Raw genomic sequence first — 20069 nt, 5'->3', positions numbered from 1 at the left:
TCAATTTTAGCGGGTCTTCATTTTTCAGAAGAGTAACTTAGAAGGTCCTCGAACAAGGCGCGGACGGAGAACCCATACAGTAACATTATCATCTCCATGGGGAACAGACCAGGTTCCTCTAAGGGAAGGTTTTAACCGCAGCCGCGGCTCCCGCTCAATTTTCCCAGTAGTCTCCTTTCCGGTCGTGTCGTGCGTCATTACCGTTGCGCCTCCTCATTGGCCGGATGACAGGTGACGGCGCCTGCGCACTGAATTCTTTTGAGGGTCGTGGGCAGGCGCCATTTTGGCCCTAGAGGTGCTTCTGGGAAGTAGTGCGGTGACCCACACACCTTGCCAGCCTTCCGGGTACGGCCTCGCCTGCCCGGGCTTTGTAGGTCGAATTGTTCGCGTCTGCAGCTGTTGCTGCCTTAATCTCCGCAGCCTCCAAGGCCTCTAGTCGGGTGGGAGCCTCTGAGCACCGGGCCGCGCCGTCGGTGGTCACAGAGCCGGGAAGGAGGTGACGGGGGCGGCGCGGGGCGCAGACACTCCCCGCCGAGACCCGCCTGCCATGGACTCGGAATATTACAGCGGCGACCAGTCAGGTGGGGCCCGGACCTAGGGGACAGGGCTGGGGGCGGAGCGGTTATTTGGCCGGGCTTGGCCTCGCACTCCCTCCCGCGGGGGAGGGGTGGGGAGGGGAAGGACGCCCCGGAGACTTTCCCTCCGCCGACTGGGTCTAACGTGGAGTGAGGCTGAGCGCTGAGAGCCCGCCGACGGGCTGCGGCCCCCGAAGTTAGAACCTCGGAGAGGGGATTTTAGAGGGACAGTTGTCTTCTGAATCGGCGAAGGACGTTGCTGCATTAGGGAGCCACTTTCATACATCAAACACTGTGTGCAAAGTACGAGGGAAGGTCTACTGATAGGGGATTTTTTTCAGGAGTTGAGAGTGATTTTCGAGAATCCGAGGGAGTTAGCTGTTCAGTGGGGTTGCAGGATCTTATGTAGACTTTTCACTAGGAGTTGGTACTAGTTTGATCTCGCCTGCAAACTAGTTTCTCCCATTAAAGAACAAACACGTAGGACCCGTATTTGAGTTGTATACATATTTTACAATAAGGCGTGTTCCTCTGGGGCTTACTAGCGATTTTTGTTCCTTTCCTTCACCTTGAGATCTTTCCCCTTTCTCCTCACTGAAGTTCTTTCTTTTCCTGTTTAGTCTGTAAACACGGCCCACCCCCTCTGCTAACACCGTGCTAGCCACCGGAGATCCAAAGACGAATAAGGCAGAACCTCGTGGGGAATAAAAACGTTACTTTTGCTTTCCTGTTGTGTCCTAGTTCCATTGAGTATTCTCTATCAAAAGAGCTTAAATAATTTTCTAAGCGTTAATTACTCCGTTGTGTTTTGAGTTCACTTCGATTCCTTATTATGTGATGGCGAATGGTAGTGACTGCAAACACGTTTCCAAACACATACTGCTGTTTTGCTTTAAACGGTTTCCTGATGTTTTCAAAAATAGTTGTCAGTTCATTTGTGTTTTTAAATTACTTTTAAATAAGTAATCATATGTAATATGTGTATATAACGGGCTGAAAGACATGAAAAGTTAGCAATTTCCTGACTTTTCATTTTTTTAGCCATTTTTTGACGTTCATCCCTGTATTCCTAACTTATGCTATCTCGTTGCATCATTTTTAGGCATTGTGTAACGATTTCCTGTTATGCTAGGACAGGGTCTTAGCCTCTCTGTGCCCTCTTTCCCCCATATTCTAACCATTGAAGCATACATTTTCATTACACTTCAGAATTTTTTATTATGACTATATGATAAGAATATTAAATATTAAATATATATATTATTTACTCCTTAGCTAAGTAGAGAAGCTCATTAGTATGATACTGATTTCATTCTTACACATTTTTTTGATTTTCCTATAGTTGAGTGCTTCATTTTTAAAAATTTATTTATTTTTAGTAAACTCCTAACCAAGGCTTCCCATATTCTCCAACAACTCTAAATTCCTCTCAGTACAATTTTACTTTGTATTTTTAAAGTATTGGTTAAAGATAGGTAACAATTCGTTTTATAATAGTATAGTAGTATATGCTTTACTTTAAGGAGTTTACACTATTTCTGGACTGGAGTTCCTTGTGTTCTTCATTCATAAACAAATACTGTGCCAGACAGTGTTCTGGGCTCCAGGGATTCAGCAGTGAACCAAAAATCCCTGTTCTTTTGGCACTTTCATTCAAGCGAGGAGAGAAGCACATTAAACAAAACTAACTTGGAAAGTCATGTAGTACATCAGAAGGTGGTAAGTAGTGCTATGGAGAAAACAGACTCAGTTATTTTAACATAAAGTTGAAATAAAGTGCACACTATTAGTTTGTTGACTTGGTCCTTAGTGATATTTATTAAGCTTCATATTCCTTTAATGATATATTCTCGCTGCCACATGTGTCAACAATACAAGTTATGATTATTGGTATTTATGTAAGTATTGTACTGTTGTCTTATTCCCAGATTAGCATCATTAGTTATGCCTCATCAGTGCTCTTACACTTGTTCTTGCTCTTACATTTTTCTTGATTCATTGTGTTCATTTCGGTTGTAGATGTCGTCCATCTTACACCTCAAGTGGGTTTTTGTTTTATTTTTAAGCAGATGATGGTGGCGCTACCCCAGTACAGGATGAACGGGATTCAGGGTCAGACGTTGAGGATGATGTAAATGAGCAGCACTCTGGATCAGACACTGGAAGTGTAGAACGTCATTCAGAGGTATTGGCTAAACAACATCTTTGGGGAGGCTTTTCCCTTGCATATTCTATGAGACCTGTTTTATTTAGGAGTTGTAGAGACCCTGTCTTAGGGTCTAGGCTTCAAACCCTTCAAAAATGATAGATAACTGCTTTAAAAGTAAATAAATAGGGATAGTCTGGTTACTTATGAAATCACAGGGAAATAAGGATTGAGTCCCATTTTGGATATTAGGCAGTTTCAACTGTGCTTATTGATTCAGAAAATAGGCCAGGCTTTTGATATTTGACTAGGCTTCCCCATTCCCAGAATGATGTCTTAGTGGGGCAGTGCGGATTTGCAATCTGAAGAAACATCAATTGAAATAGAAAGTGATGGTGGTTATCACCTATTAAATTTATATGATTTTAATTTGCTTCCCTGGTTATACAGGCTGTACTGCACAATGTTAACAAAATAAAATTGGGACATTTTCCAATAATTCAGGTGTAAGTTTTTGGTAAACACAAACTGAAACGTAGGAATGATAAAGATGGCCAATATACCATATATTTTGCTTGACTGCACATGCACAGAAAATTGTCCAATTTTAAGTAGTAGATGCAGTTGTTAGAGATTGTATTATTGACTCTGTCCTTTGACATATCACTAGTCTATTCATATATCCAACAAATATTTTTTGAGCACCTGCTATGTGTCAGGCTCTTTTGAGTGACCAAATGAGGTTCCACTGCCACGAAAATCCTCTCCTTGGATTTATTTTCCAGCAGGGGGAGAAAGACATTAAACAATATACACTTTTTAAAAAAAAATTTTTTTATTTTTGGCTGCATTGGGTCTTCGTTGCCGCACACGGGCTTTCTCTAGTTGCAGCGAACGGGGGCTACTCTTTGTTGTGGTGAGCGGGCTTCTCATTGTGGTGGCTTCTTTTGTTGTGGAGGACGGGCTCTAGGCGTGCAGGCTTCAGTAGTTGTGGCATGCGGGCTCAGTAGTTGTGGCTTGTGGGCTCTAGAGCGCAGGCTCAGTAGCTGTGGCGCATGGGCTTAGTTGCTCTGCAACATGTGGGATCTTCCCGGACCAGGGCCAAATCCGTGTCCCCTGTCTGTATTGGCAGGCAGATTCTTAATCACTGCGCCACCAGGGAAGCCCTCCACACTTCTTTTTAAAAATTGTAATTTGTTAGGAGGTGATAAATGCTGTGGAGAAAGAAGAAAGTTTGAACAGAGTGAAGGGTGCCAAGGTGGAGGGCAGGCTTTAGTGTTAAATAGGGAGGTACACGTAGGCCTTATTGAGAAAGTGACATTTGAATCAAGATGTGGAAGGAGGTGAAGGAATAGCACGTGTCTATGTAGGGGATGAACGTTCCTAACAAAGATCTAAGGTGGTAGCCGTTGTGGCTAGAATAAATAGGGGGCAGGTGAGATCAGAAGTGAGAGGAAGGCTTATCTTTTAGTTATTTTGACGTCAGTTTTTGGTACACTCTTAAGCATTTAGACTAAATTCTAATTAAAATGTAATTGATAGGTAGAAATTATTTGATAACATAAACATTGTTACAGTTTATTTAGTGTATAATATCTTAACTTTCCATTTTGGAAAACAGCATCAGGAGATTGATGGCTTCACGCTTCAGTTATAAATGTATAAATGTAGTGTTGACTTTCTTTTTTTCAACTACTTTTTTAATGAGATGGATTCTAAATAAATAAATGTGCATGTTGAAAATTTGGAAATCATATAAAAGTTTAAAGAAGAAAATTGAAGTCAGCATACTCCTGTCACAGAAATGACTATTAACTTTTTTACATCATTTCTCCTGCATTTTTGTTCTCCTTATATAGAACGTATGTATACATTTTAAGTTACTTGTGTTTTTACTATATATGTTATGTATCAATATAACATTTTTATCTCTTCACTTAACATTATACTTAAGTATTTCCCCATGTCGTTAAAGATTCCCACTAAGTGTAATTTTTAATGGTTGCATAATATTTCATAATATGGATGGGCTATTATTCAACAGTTTCCTGATTATTAACATTTAGACTGTTTAGCTGTTATAAATGAAGTCTGCCATGAACATATTTTTGTGCTTTTCGTAGATTTTCCCCTCCAGGAGGGTTATCCTAATTTGCTAAACTTCTAGTAGTTTGAGTGCCAATTGTACCCTTGAAAGAGTACAGTTATATTAAATGGAGCAGTGCAGGTTATAGCCCCCAAGCTTAAAAGATGTGTATTAGTTTCCTATTGCTGCCATAGCAACCTGATATAAATTTAGTGGCTTAAAAAAACAGAGATTTGTTTCTTACAATTCTGGACGTCAGAAGTCCAAAGTGGGTCTCACTGGGTTAAAATCAAGGTGGCACCAGGGTTGTGTTCCTTCTCTAAGGGAGAATCTGCTCCCTTGCCTTCTCTAGCTGTACAGGCCTTGGCATATGGCTTCTTCCTCCATCTTCAAAGCTAGAACTGTAGCATCTTTAAATCTCTCAGACCTTTGCTTGTGTTCTCACATGTCTGTCTCTTACTCTGACCCTCCTGCCTCCCTCCCATAAGGACCCTTTGTAATTATACTGGGCCTACTCAGATAATCCAGGGTAATCTTCCTATCCTTAATTACATCTGCACATCCCTTTTGCATATTTACATGTTCTGGGGATTAGGATGTGGACATCTGTTGTGGGGGCATTGTTTTGCCTGCTGCAAGATGGTACTCACAACGTGATTTTTCCAAATAATGTTTTTCCCGTTTGCATTTTGGAGTTCAGGCTAGTTGTGGTTTGTTTTTTTGGTTTGTTTTTTAATTCATTTTATCTATAATACTCATTCTGCATGTGTTTCTTTAGATCTCTAAGGAAACTGTTAAAAAAGATCAAGATAATGTTTTAAAACAATGCAAAAAATATGATGAAAAAAAATCAAAATCTTAAAGTCAGGATCAGTAACAGTGCTTTACTGGTCCATATTGGAGCCTGAAGCAAAAGGAAAACTTAGTCGTATGTATGCTAGTATTTAAATTTTGGTATTTTTTTCATCATGGATTTTTGTGTCAAATTTGACCTTTAAAAATATCACCTTTTTTTTTCAAATATCTTTATTGAGATAAATTTACATACCATACAATTCACCCATTTTAAAGTATGCAATTCAGTGGTCTTTAGTGTATTCACAGTAGTACAGCCATCACCATAGTCAATTTTAGAATATTTTCATCACATTGAAAAGAAACCCTTTAGCTGTTACCTCCTTATCACCCCCACCCCCCAACCCCTCCTTGTTCTGGACATTTCATATGAATGGAATTGTATAACATGTGGTCTTTTGTGACTGGCTTCTTTCACTTAATGCTTTCAATGTTTATCCAAGTTGTAGCATGTATCAGTACTTCATTCCTTTTTGTGATCAGTAATATTCCATTCTTTGGATATACCATATTTTGTTTATCCATTTGTCAATTGATGGACATTTAAGTTGCTGCTACTGTTTTTCACATTTGCTGCATCAGTTTACATTTCCACCAACAGTGCACAAGTGTTCCCTTTCCTCCCCATCCTCCCCAACACTTGTTATTTCTTGTCTTTTTTTTTTTTCTTTGCGGTACGCGGGCCTCTCACTGTTGTGGCCTCTCCCATTGCGGAGCACAGGCTCTGGATGCGCAGGCTCAGCGGCCGTGGCTCACGGGCCCAGCCGCTCCACGGCATGTGGGATCTTCCCAGACCGGGGCACGAACCCGTGTCCCCTGCATCGGCAGGCGGACTCTCAACCACTGCGCCATAAGAGCTGGTGTGAGGTAATATTGTAGCTTTGATGTGCATTTCCGTGATGATGATTGATCTTTTCATGTGTCTGTTGGCCATCTGTATGACTTCTTTGGCCAAATGTCTATTCAGATCCTCTGCCCATTTCGTTATTGGGTTATTTGTTTTTCTAATGTTGAGTTGTATGAATTCTTTGTGTATTTTGGATATTAACCCCTTATCAGATATATTTTTTGCAAATATTTTATTCTATTAAGTAGGTGGCCTTTTTGTTTTGTTGATAGTTTCCTTTGCTATGCAAACTTTTAGTTTGATATAGTTCCTTTGTTTACTTTAGCTTTTGTTTCCCTTTCCTGAGGAGACATATCCAAAAAACATTGCTAAGACCAGTGTCAAAGAGTGCACTGCATATGTTTTCTTCTAGGAGCTTTATGGTTTTAGGTCTTACATTTAAGTTTTTAACCCATTTTGAGTATACTATTGTATATGGTGTGAAAGTAATCCAGTTTGATTCTTTTTCATGTAGCTGTCCACTTTTCCCAACACCATTTATTGAAGAGACTATTCTTTCTCATTGTATATTCTTGGCTCCTTTGTTGTAGATCATTTGACCATATATGCATGGGTTTGTTTCTGGGCTCTCTATTCTGTTCGGTTGATCTATGTGTCTCTTTTCTATGCCAGTGTTAATACTGTTTTGACTACTGTAGCTTCGTAATATAGTTTGAGATCTGGGCATGTAATGCCTCTGGATTTGTTCTTTCTCAAGATTGTTTTGGCTATTCAGTATCTTCTGTGGTTCCATAGAGATTTTAGGATTATTTTTTCTAGTTTTTTGAAAAATGTCATAATTTTGAAATGGATTGCATTAAATCTGTAGATTGCTTTGGGTAGTATGGTCATTTTAACAATATCAATTTTTCTAATCCATAAGCACATAATAGCTTTCTTTTTATTTGTGTCTTCAATTTTTTTTTATCAGTGTCTTACAGTTTTCAGTGTACTCTCCTTGTTAAATTTATTCCTAGATTCTTTTACTCTTTTTGAGGCAATTATAGATGGGATTGTTTTCTTAATTTCTTTTTATAGTTCATTGTTAGTGTAAAGAAGTGCAACAGATTTTTGTATATTGATTTGTATCCTACAATTTTACTGAATTCATTGATTAGTTCTATCAGTTTTCTGGTGGAGTCTTAGGGTTTTCTCTATGTATTATGTCATCTACAAATAAAGACCATGTTACATCTTCCTTTCTGATTTGGATGCCTTTTCTTTTTCTTGCCTAATTGCTAAGCCTTCCAATACTGTGTTGTATAAAAGTGGTGAGAGTGGGCATTCTTGTCTTGTTCCTGATCTTAGAGGAAAAGCTTACACCTTTGCTTGCACCATTGAGTGTGATGTTGGCTGTGGGCTTGTCATATGGCCTTTATTATGTTGAGATACATTCTCTCTTTACCCAGTTTGTTAAGAGTTTTTGTCATGAATCAACGTTGAATTACTTTTTTTTTTGCATCTGTTGAGATGATCATGTGATTTTTAGCTTTCATTTTGTTAATATGGTATATCACATTGATTGATTTGTGGATGTTGAACCATCCTTGCATCCCTGGAATAAATCCCATTTGACCATGGTGTATGATTCTTTTAATGTATTGCTGAATTTGGTTTGTTAATAATTTGTAGAGGATTTTTGCATCTATTTTCATCAAGGATATTGGCCTGTAATTTTCCTTTCTTGTGTCCATGTCTGATTTTGGTATCAGGGTAATGCTGGCTTCATAAAATGAGTTTGGAAGTGCTCCCTCCTCTTCAATTTTTTGGCACTCTTTGAGAAGGACTGGTATTAATTCTTCTTTAAATGTTTGGTGGAATTCACCAGTAAAGCCATCTGGTCCTGAACTTTTCTATGTTGGATGGTTTTTGATTACTGATTCCATCTCTTCACAGTAATCAGTGTATTTAGATTTTCTGTTTCTTCATGATTCAATCTTAGTAGCTTGTATGTTTCTAGGAACTTATCCATTTCTTATAGATTGTCCAGTTTCTCAGCATACAGTTCTTGGTTTTTATTATCCTCTGTATTTGTGTGGTATCAATTGTAATGTCTCCTCTTTCTTTTATAGTTTTCTTTCCGTCCTCTTTTTTTTCTTGGTAAGTCTAGCTAAAGGTTTGTCTATTTGTTTATCTTTTGTAAAAAAACAGGTCTTAATTTTATTGACCTTTCTATTGTCTTTTTAGTCTCTATTTCATTTATTTCTGCTCTGATTTTTGTTATTTTTTTTTTCTTCTAATAATTTTGGGCTTAGTTTCTTTTTTCTAGTTCCTTGGGGTGTAAAGTTGATATTTGAGAGATTTTTTTTTTATGTAGGCATTTATTGCTGTAAGCTTCCGTCCTAGAACTGCTTTGCTGTATTCCATAAATTTTGGTATGTTATATCAATATTTCCATTTTCATTTGTCTCAAGATATGTTTTGAATTCTTCTTTGACTCATTGGTTGTTTAGCAACATGATGTTTGATCTCCACATGTTTGTGAAATTTTCAGTTTTCTTCTCGTACTTCTCATACTCATACTCATTTCTACTTTCATACCATTGTGGTTGGAAAAGAAGTTTGGTATGATTTCAATCTTCTTAAATTTATTAGGACTTACTTTGTGGCCTAACATATGATCTGTACTCGAGATTGTTCGTGTGCACTTGAGAAGAATGTGTACTCTGCTCCTGTTGGATGGAACGTTCTGTAAATGTCTGTTCAGTCCATTTGGCCTAACGTGTGGTTTAAGCCCAATATTTCCTTATTGATTTTCTGTCTGGATGATCTATCCATTATTGAAAGTGAGGCATTGAAGTTCCCTACTATTATTGTGTTGATAGTTTATTTCTTCCTTTAGGTCTGTTAATATTTAGGTGCTCTGATGTTGGGTGCATAAATATTTACAAATGGTAAATCCTCTTGTTGGGTTAACTCTATTATCATTATACAATATAATGACTTTCTTTGTATCTTATTATAGTTTTTGGCTAAAAGTCTATTTTCTCTGATTATAAATATAGCTACCCCTGCTTTCATTTGGTTTCCATTTGCATGGAATATCTTTTTCCATCCTTTTTTTTTCAGTCTGCGTGTGTCCTAAAAGCTGAAGTGAGTCTCTTGTAGACAGCATATAGTTCAGTTTTTGTTTTTGTTTTTCCCATCCATTTAGCCACTCTATCTTTTGGTTGAAGAATTGAGTCCATTTACATTTAAAGTAAATATTGATAGGTAGGGTCTTATTATTGCCATTTTGTTCTTTGTTTTCTGACTGTTTTGTCATTCCTTTTTTCCCTCTCCCCGCTCTCTTCCTTTGTGGTTTGATGATTTTCTGTTAGCGGTATGCTTAGATTACTTAAAAAAATTTTTTTTGTATATCTAGTATACCTTTTTGCTTTGTGGGTTACCATGAGGCTTATGTAAAATATCTTATACCAGTCTATTTTAAGCTGATAACTTCAAGTACATGCTAAAGTTACACATTTTTGCTCTCCCCCACATTTTATGTTTTTGATGTCACACTTTGTCTTTTTCTCTAGTGTACTCATTAACAAATTATTGTAGTTATATTTTTAATACTCTGTGCAATTTTAATTTCTTTAATAATATTTTTACTACGGTTTTGAGGTTTGTTTTTTTTTAGTGGTAGCTCTAGGGTTTACCACATATATTAATCAGAATCAGCTTCAGATTTATGGTAGCTTAATTCCAATGGTATATAGTAAGGTTAGTACTATGTGGCTCTATTCTTTTTCTCTTTTTATAATATTATTGTTATACATATTATATTTATTAATGCTAAAATCCAACAATGCATTGTTACAGAAGTTATTTCCTTCGTGTAATACAGGTTTGTTCCCACCCACCTTCTTTCTACTGTCATTGGTCTTATGTATTACAGGTCCAGCAATACAGTATATACATATTACTTTATGCAACTGTTATATAAATCAGTTAAATTAAGAAAGGAAAAAATATGCATTTATACTGTCTTTCATAATTACACAGTTACCTTTACTGGTGCTTATTGTTTTTTCATGTGGATTCACTGAGGTCACTTGCTTTCAGCCTGAAGAACTTCCTTTAGCAGTTCTTGTATGGTGGGTCTGCTTGACAAATTCTTTCCTTTTCTTGGTTATCTAGAAAAGTTTTCATTTCTTTTTTGTTAATTATTTTTGAAAGATAGCTTTGTTGGTTATAGGATTCTTAGTTGATAGTTTTTATTTGAACACTTAGAATATGTTATCCCACTGCTTTCTGCCTCCATTGTTTCCATTGAGGAGTCAGCTGTTAATCTTACTGGGTTACTCTTATAGGTGATTAGTCAAATTTCTATTTCTATATATATTCTCTATTTGATATGATATTGTCATCATGCCTTTATTTTTTTTAACATGTTTACAAATGGCCACTTTGAAGTCTTTTCCTGATAAATCTGATATCTGGTTGCTCACACAGGCAGTTTCTATTGCCTGCTTTTTTCCTGGTTATGGGTCATACTTTCCAGTTTCTTTGCATGCCTTTTAATTTATTGTTGGAAACTGGGCATTTTAGAGTAATTGTTTAGTGACTAGCTGGATGATTTTAGTGAATACTGTTTCCTCACCCACAGTTTTAAATCTCTGGTGTTGCATCCTCAGAGATGTGCACTTTGGGACATGCTCACAGTCACCTGGGATGACAGTGGTATTAGTAGGGCTCTTTTTTGCTCTTTCTCTGACCACAATCAGCTGTTAAAACTCCACTGAGGGGGCTTCCCTGGTGGCGCAGTGGTTGGGAGTCCGCCTGCCGATGCAGGGGACACGGGTTCGTGCCCCGGTCCGGGAAGATCCCACATGCCGCGGAGCGGCTAGGCCTGTGAGCCATGGCCGCGGAGCCTGTGATCCACAATGGGAGAGGCCACAATAGTGAGAGGCCCACATACTGCAAAACAAAAAAAAAACTCCGCTGATGGCTCTGTTATTTCCAGCCATGCCCTGTGTCATAAATTGCTCAACAAGTTAGTCTAATCAAATTCTGGCTCCTTTGAAGGAATAATTTCTGAGGTCTGTGTTTGCTTTGTTTTGACCTCAGGATGGCTCCTCCCAGCTGTATTATTACCTGGTTATCTCCTGCAAACTAGCTGGCCTACAGTTTATTCTGTATTTTGAATCTCCTTCTAAGTGCCTTCCACCAGTTTCCAGTGTTAGTGAAAGTGCCTTAGCCTGAACGTCCCCAAGCTTGGTTACAAATGAAGTTGGTTTCTTTGGGGAAAAATTAGAAGCTATCTACTTTACTGCCTGCTTTTTCCCCAAGCAAAATCTCTGAGCCGGGGCTCTGGAGTTTGTGGTAGGAGGTGGGGAGAGGGTGACGGCAGGTTTCTTTCTGAGTGACATCCCAGTTCTAGAAGCCGAGCTCTCAGTGTGCAGTGGGGATTTGATAGCAGCCTGAGGTGCTCCTGGCTTGCCTCTCTTGGCATGGAACCACTGTCACACAAATTGGGGCAAGGGTGATCAGGGCCCCAGTATTGTCAGTGTGCTGTACCCAAAGCAGAGCCTTCTTACTGTGATTGAGTGCTGGGCAGAAGATGGGAGCCCGCACTTGCAACTATATTTGCCTGGAACTTACCTTCAGCAGCAGGTAGCTGGAGGCAGAATGAGAAATGCTGACATCGGGCTCTTCCTGGGAAGACACCCTGCCCCTGGAAGCTAGAGGGAAAGAGTACCCTTTGTTTTTGGCTGCAACAGCCTGGAGTAGAGCCTTTCTGACTGAGCTGTGAAGTTGAAAGTGAGGAATGGTCTTGGTTCAGATACCAGATACTTCTGCTTCTCTTACAAATTTTTGTAGATCTTCTTGGATAGATGTTTCTTTATTCTCTCTTTGTCTTTAGGACCATTTCCAGGGGTTTTGAATAGTTGTTTTTAAATACTTTTAACCAGTTTCACTGGAGAGTGGGTCAGCAGAGCTTTTCATTTTCATATCAGAAGTCCTCATCTGGCTTCATTTTTCTCTCTTCTAATCATTGGTCAAACCTCTCCATATTCCCCAATTCACATTCCAGAAGAACCCAGGATGCTTTACTTGTCTATTACCACAGTCTCTGTTCAGGCCATTTGGCTCTTTGTCATCTCACTGGGTCTCCTGCCTGTGTGTGTGTGGGTCCTGTCTGGCCTCCTCTACATGGAGAGCAGCCCAGTGCTGCTTTCCTAAACAGGTGATTCTGAGTAAGCCAGCTGTTGGCATTTGGAGGCAGGCCTGTATATTGCAGGACATTTAGTATCTTGGTTCCCAAACATTAAATAAAATGGTAGTATCATATCCTCTCCAGTCATTGCCAACCAAAAATGGTCCCTCGCATTCACAAATGCCCCCTTAGGGGAGAACCTAGAGCTACCCTTAGGCTGAGGACACTGAAATGGACAAATGACCGTAGAAAGCGTAAGAAAGGAAACAAGAAGTATCCAACAATATAAAAAACTAGTGATTAAAATATAAATAGAACATTTGTAAGAATGGCAATGCGTCCATTAAGATTGTTTTCAAAGAATATTTTGTGACATGGGAGAATTCAGTGTGTTACAGCCATTAAATTAATTGTGATTCTAGATCCTTGTTTACTTTTTTAAAGTAAATTAACACAAAGAAAAGATTGGGAAGAAATTCCTTGTAAAAATTAGAAATGATGGTGATCTTTGGGTTATTAAAGGTGATTTTAATTTTCTTTATACTTTCCTGTGTTGGCACATTTAAAATCAAAGGGAGAATAGATAGAATAACTGTCCCATCATTTTATATGGTTACCTATTTTTACTAGCATGCGTCAAATAATTTAAAATATACTTTAAAATTACAGAAAGGGCACATACAAAGGGCCATGGGAGGATGGGAGGGTGGGCTGAGTGGACTCTGAGGAACGAGTCTGACATTATTGCCAGATGGAGAAGCCGGTTAGGGGTGCTGGTGATGATTCTAGCTGGAGAGAGCCGCAGGTTCAAAGGCCTAGAATTGAGAAGGACTTGTTATATTTCAAGAATGAGTATTGTGACCTGGAAAGTGGGATAGCTTAATGGAAGATGATACTGAAGGAATTGTTTGGGTTAAATGGTGTAACAGCAAATCTCTCTTGGGTGATGATGGTAAAATTTTGTATTTGCATAGCTCTTCAGAGTGAAAGGCAGTGTGATGGCCAAAGTGTAGTTTCATATATTGGCTTTGCCACTTAATAACCATAATGACTGTCAGCTCCTAGAAAAATTATTTCATCTCTGAGCCTTAGCTCCACCATCTTGACAGTGGGTTAAAATAATTATTATGAGGGCTAAGTAAAACTTATGTAGCAGCTCTGAAAATTGTAATAGCAGTTATGTAGGGGAGGCAAAATTTTACCCCTACCCATCTTAGGTTTTCAGCTGGAATTCTTTAACAAAAAGACATTAACAAGTGAAAAAAAACCGAGTTTATTAACATGTGCAGCATACATCACACAGGAGAAAACAGAGAGTAACTCAAAGCAGTAGCTTAGAATTCTAGTTTATATAACATCTTCAACAAAGAGTAATCATTTTGTGGAGAAGTGACAGGACAAAGGAAAGCAGTTCTAGGCTTCCAAGGGTGACAGACTGCGAAGGTAAATATATGGGAAGAAACTAATGTAGTAAAGTTTGTTTGCTGATTGCTCTGCTGGTGTCTTTGGGCTAATGACAGTCTGTCTCCAGTAATGGGAATATCCTGCCTTTTGAAGGAAAAGGAAGGAAGACAGAGAGAGCTACTCTTGTGTTTACTGCTTATTAATTGCCTTCAGATCAAAATTTTTATGTCAGAGGCATATTTTGAGGGGACATAATCTGATTTCCTTTAATTATTTTACAATTAGCCTCTATAGTAATTAGGCAGATTATTTCTTAGGGGGGCTAGTTAAGAGTTAATCTTTATGAGGTTGAGGCCCACTGTTTTAAAGCAAAAGAGACTTACCTTATGAAATGAAATTTAAAAATAATATTCTTAAGTTTAGGCCTGGTTTCTTAAAGAAATGTATATATAAGCAATTGCAGTAATAAGTTGATTACATATTTAAATTATTTGTTTCTAGGTTATTAACATCTTTTGGGCTAGGTTTCTAAGTATAGGGATATGAATATCAGGGGAGTTTTCAAGTATATTTATTCTGTGTAGAGCACTTTGAGAACTCAGAATCTTCACACAATGTTGACGGTAGGGCAGATAGGGAAAAGGGGAATGATTTTTTAAAAAATGTTTTGAATAGTCATCACTGGAAACACATTTTTTAATAAAGCAATTTGAGCATGAATGTGACCTAGTTATAACTAGTTGCCAGTTCTAATTTTTTTGTTGTTTTACTTGAATATTCTCTTGGGGACTTCACTGGTAGTCCAGTGCTTAAGACGCCACACTTCCAGGGCAGAGGGCATGGGTTTGATCCCTGTTCTGAGAACTAAGGTCCCACATGCTGCAAGGTGCGGCCAAAAAAAAAAAAAAAAAAATTCTCTTGAACAGTGTGGAATTAGTTGTGGATTGTGGTCAGCTGGTTTTTATTCCACAGAAATACATTGAAGGTAATAAGCATTTAAAAATACAGCTTGTCGGGCTTCCCTGGTGGCACAGTGGTTGAGAATCTGCCTGCTTAATGCAGGGGACACGGGTTCGAGCCCTGTTCTGGGAAGATCCCACATGCCGCGGAGCGACTGGGCCCGTGAGCCACAACTACTGAGCCTGCATGTCTGGAGCCTGTGCTCCGCAACAAGAGAGGCCGTGACAGTGAGAGGCCCGCGCACCGCGATGAAGAGTGGCCCCCGCTCACCGCAACTAGAGAAAGCCCTCGCACAGAAACGAAGACCCAACACAGCCAAAAATAAATATAAATAAATAAATTTTTTAAAAAAAGGAAACTTTAAAAAAATAAAATAAAAATACAGCTTGTAGATTTCATCTGCATAGAAAAGTAGTGTTCCCTTCCTGAGGTTCTCACAGGAAAAAAGTAGTATGTGGGACAATCGAGGAAGAGGTTGTTTGGAAATGGCACATAGTTTCTCCTTGTTTTCTGACTGTAGGCAAAGCCTAGTGGGCACAACCATCCATCTGTCATTGAAGTTGGTGACAGCCCTGTTAGCTCCAACCTTACTTTGAATTGAGTAAAGATGGCAGTCTGCGGTCATTTGGATCTTTCCACAGAGACGTTGTGCTAGTATGAGGAAAATATTCCTATGGGGAGTAGATCAGAGCCCGTAGAAGATTCTTGTTGGTTTTTGCCGTCCTTGTTTACCCTATTTCTTATCAGTTCTTTTGATTCCATCTACACTTCTTTTTTTTGTGTTAGGTTTCAGCCTTTGTCTTTGAGTCTACCAAATTGAGGAGAAGAATATTGTTTTGCTTTGGTTCTTTTTTGTTAAGCATTGTCTTGTGGGTTTGTTTTATTTCAGTGAATTTAATTTGAGTATCTTCTGTATACTGAAGGTAAAAGATAGTTTTTTGATCTTAAGGTCATTTATTCAATCATATTATGAAGATAAATGTGTAAAAAATCACCTTTCAGTGAGGTAGAGATACAGGATGCTATGGGGACATGTAAGAAGGAATGACTGACCAGCTCAGCCTTCATAGATGATGTATTTGAGCTGAGTCTTGAAGGGTGAATGTTTTGTAATTAATAAGATATTTTTGTTATAAATGATTAACAACATGTATTGAATGCTCACAGGCACATGCTAACTACATTACATGCATTTGGTCCTCTGAACGGCCCTCTAAGTTATAGAAACTATTTCTGACTCTGTCATATTGAGGAATTGAGGTTTTGAGAAGTTAAGAATATTTCCCTAGATTACACAGTAGAAGGTGGCTGCGAGCTAGTGTTTGGACCCCAGGTCTTACCGACACTAAAGTCCACGTTGTGAACTGTCACATTATATTGGGCAGAGTCCATTCTACCTAGAGAGGAGGATGGAAGAGGCTTCAGGAAGGGGGTATTTTTGCCTAGTGTTGAGGTATGAAAAGGACAAGGTGAGGTAAAAGCATGGAGGTAACAGTGAAGTTAGTGGTTCCATGTGTCTGCAGTAAAATTATAATGTGCGGTTAGAATCACTTGGATTAGATGTCAAAATGCAGATTCTTTGACCTCTTCCCCAAGCTTACTGTATTAATATCTGGAGGTGAGAAGCACAAAAATCTGTATGTTTTCCTCCAAAGCTCCCCAAGTTATTCTTATGCAAAAGTTTGGGAACTGCTGCTGCAGCACATAGGGTTGATGGTGGTGAGAGGGCAGAAATGAGTCTGGAGAGGTAGGCAGGAGTTTGCTTCATCATTATAAACTTTTCTCAGAAATTATTTATTTATTTATGGCTGCGTTGGGTTTTCGTTGCTGCACACGGGCTTTCTCTAGTTGCGGCGAGCAGGGGTTACTCTTCGTTGCGGTGCGCGGGCTCTAGAGCGCAAGCTTAGTAGTTGTGACGCATGGGCTTAGTTGCTCCGCGGCCCATGGGATCTTCGCGGACCAGGGATGGAACTCGTGGCCCCTGCATTGGCAGGTGGATTCTTAACCACTGCACCCCTGGGGAAGTCCCCATTATAAACTCTTAGGCTTTGTGTAGACATTTTCTTTTTCTAGTACTCATCAGGAGTGCTTCTGTTTTTGACTGATTCAAAGATCAACCAGCTCTAAGATCAACAAAGGACACTGGTATACATCTTCGTTTTGTTATGTGTGTGTGCGCTTGCTGTAAAGCTGGAGTTTCTCAGAGTCAAAGCCTTGCAGCATTCCAGGACCTACCCTGGATTAACAGCATTGTGTAGTAAAAACTGGATTTCCCAGATTCTTCCTTATGCTTTTAAGATGATATGTATTGACAAACTCCAAGATGAGGATTTCAAATATATCTTCTGGAACTAAGGTCCAGTAAAACATGTTTTTGAAAATGCTCCTATACATATTTCTTCATGGAATTTACTGTGTGACTTGGTGTTGAATGTTTTACCAATTTATGATGGAAGGTTGGAATGCAAGTTCAACAGTTTTGAGTTTCTTTTACTGGAAACAGGTGTCCTGAGTTGTTTGGTTCTTTACAAGGACTCCTATTTGACATTCTTATACTACTTTGTAATTTACAAATTGATGTTTGCCTTTACAGCAGTTTTATTATTTATTTTGTAATTTAAAAATGTTAATTATCTCTGTGCATGTATATTATGGCGCTGGTCATAAAGAGTGTGTTACTGTTTGATTGCTGAGATAAACGATCAGATCATTCATTATGGGTAACCAGAAGTTATTTATAACTACAATGTAAATGATCATAAGAGGGAAGTGTGAGGCATTATAGACAGTTCTAAAGCCTCTGAGGACACTTAGAGTGCTCAATTTCTCTGACAGGTAAAATTAGGGATTTTTAAAAATATTATTAAGAAATAGCATTTAAATGGCAGCTTCTACTATTGATTTGTTGTACTCATATTTGACTTTTTAAAAACTGTATTTTGGATTTTTTTTTAAGTTTGCAATTTAGACTAATTGCTGAAACCAGTCTAAAATTTTTGAGTAGTGTTTTGATAACTTTTAAGCTTAACTCTTTTCCCAAATCCTATGATGTCTTCACCTAACTGCCTTCTTTAACTTGAGTCTGTCGACCAGTACTTTCTTACTGCAGTGATTTCCCACGTTTTCCCCACTGTGCCACACATAATGGATAGATACTCAGGATTTTATGAGACTCCTCAAAAATTGATGGGAATTCATAAGTTTCACAATCCTGAATTACATGTAGTGTCCTTGTAATGGTTGCTTGTTTGGAATGCATACACCATGTGTTGGGAAGTCCAGGGTAGAGTGTAACAGATAAGTTTTGGGAAGACTACTCAGTTCATGGTATCTCTCCTTTCTTTGGGAGTGGCTCCCAGTGCTGTGCCCCTGCTCTGGCATTGAGTCACAGAGTAACGACATCCTCTGTTGCCGTGGCCCATTAGATTATGTCTCCTGGGAATTTAAAATTTAGATCCTGGACACTGAAATTTAGCAACGTGGGAGCTGAGTCATGTTATTGATAGTGCTCTAGTGAAAGGTCCTTGAGTTTCCTTTCCTAAGCTCTCTGAGCTGCCTTGGTTCCTACCCTTCTTGAGCCTTTAGCCATTTATTCCACTTTGATTCTGGAAAGATTATTCTTTTTTTCTGGAGCTAGCCTGAGATGATTTCTGTGGTTTGCAGCTGAGTCACACACGAACATGTTGTTAGAGTTATGTCATGTGTATGTCATGGAAAGCATTCCAAAAGCCAGTTAACAATTCCCCTTTTGCCTCCTGCTTTAGTTGCCTCTGCTGGTACCTGTATGTTTCGTCTTCTGCCCTCAGTAATGCAGTTAACTTCTTAATTCAGTCATCACAAACTAATTCCCAATACCTGTTGTCTACACACCTTTTATAGCTTAGTCTCATATAAGTCACTTCCGGTAGGCTTTCAGAATGTCACACATACCTTCACAACAGTGCATGTTATACTGTATTGTTATGGTATATTTGGCTGGCTCATTAGACAACATTTCCTTAAGGTCAGGCACTGAGACATGTTCAGCCTTGATTCCTAGCACCTTGCACGTAGTAGACATTAAACAAATACTTGTTAATTATTCCTCACTTTAAATTATTCTCATTTAACTCTTTTTATTAAATGAGAAAATTAAGTAATTACTTTCTTACACAGTAAGTAAGTAGGTAAGTAATTACTTAGTAAGAATTTACTGTGATTTTGTATATACCAGACACCATTCTGTGCTCTGAAGCACAGAGTGTGCCTTCTCAGTGAAGAAAACAGACCAAAAAATGCCTGCCTTCTTAGGGCTTACATTCTGGATAGTTAATTTTTTCATCTATATTCTTTTAAAATATAAAAGAATTAAATTCTGAAGTATGGCCAAGAGTAAGCTTCTACCAATATATAGAGTACTATATCTTGTACTGTATCAAAAGGTTCTATGTTATTTCTCCTGTCCTAATTTAATAGATAAATGCCAGTTTCATTGGGGTAGTAGGATGTATGACTGACAAGGAATCCAGTGCTATGCTGTGAGTGTCCCATGATAATAAAAGAAAAATATCTTTGGGAAATTTGAAAAGCTTATTATTTTAGAAAGTTTCCTGAATGTGTTATACTTGAATGAATATGTATAGCAGTTACTGTATCTTTGGAACTCTGTGCTATCAAGATGGCAATGAAATATGGAGGGAAAAAACCCTCAAACATATTTTATAAGCTTATTTTATAATTTTTTGTACTCTTTCTGAAGTTGTAGACACAACATATTTAATCTTCTTTAAATGAGCCCGAAGCAAGTTAAAGTGTGGGTTTTGTGAAAACATTTTAATGCCTTTTATCTTGTCACTGTATATTTTCTTACTGCTTAATTATTTCATTGCGTGATATGGTGGGCATACACTTTATTAAAGGCTCTTTGTTCCTTGAAAATTGATCTGTGGTAAGTTCAGGAAATGTCCGTCATATATTGTAAAGAAAAATATTTGGCTCAGGGCTTCCCTGGTGGCGCAGTGGTTGAGAGTACG

The 20069-nt window shown here is 38.4% G+C and overlaps 1 protein-coding gene across 8 annotated transcripts in view; it reads left to right on the top strand.

The window, feature by feature from the left end:
- Positions 1-273: 273 nt before the first annotated feature.
- IWS1 (interacts with SUPT6H, CTD assembly factor 1) overlaps positions 274-20069 on the top strand; it is a 65578-nt gene continuing 45782 nt past the window's right edge. For 7 of the 8 annotated variants that reach the window (XR_003793880.1, XR_003793883.1, XR_003793881.1 and 4 more), the window contains exons 1-2: positions 303-581; positions 2642-2760. Coding sequence is in view for 3 of the 8 variants with exons in the window: in XM_029224857.1 (XP_029080690.1) it covers positions 548-581; positions 2642-2760 (153 nt within the window). In the remaining 5 variants the exon portion in view is untranslated. Of the gene's footprint in view, positions 582-2641; positions 2761-20069 lie in introns of all 8 variants that reach the window. The other variant, XM_029224858.1, reaches the window with a different exon arrangement.

Source organism: Monodon monoceros, unplaced genomic scaffold (genome assembly GCF_005190385.1).
Source record: "Monodon monoceros isolate NGI ecotype Baffin Bay Population unplaced genomic scaffold, NGI_Narwhal_1 Super_Scaffold_16, whole genome shotgun sequence".
In the NCBI taxonomy this organism is placed as follows: Eukaryota; Metazoa; Chordata; class Mammalia; order Artiodactyla; family Monodontidae; genus Monodon; species Monodon monoceros.
The sequence above is the reverse complement of the archived record's forward strand: the minus strand, read 5'-3'. Positions and strand labels throughout refer to the sequence as shown.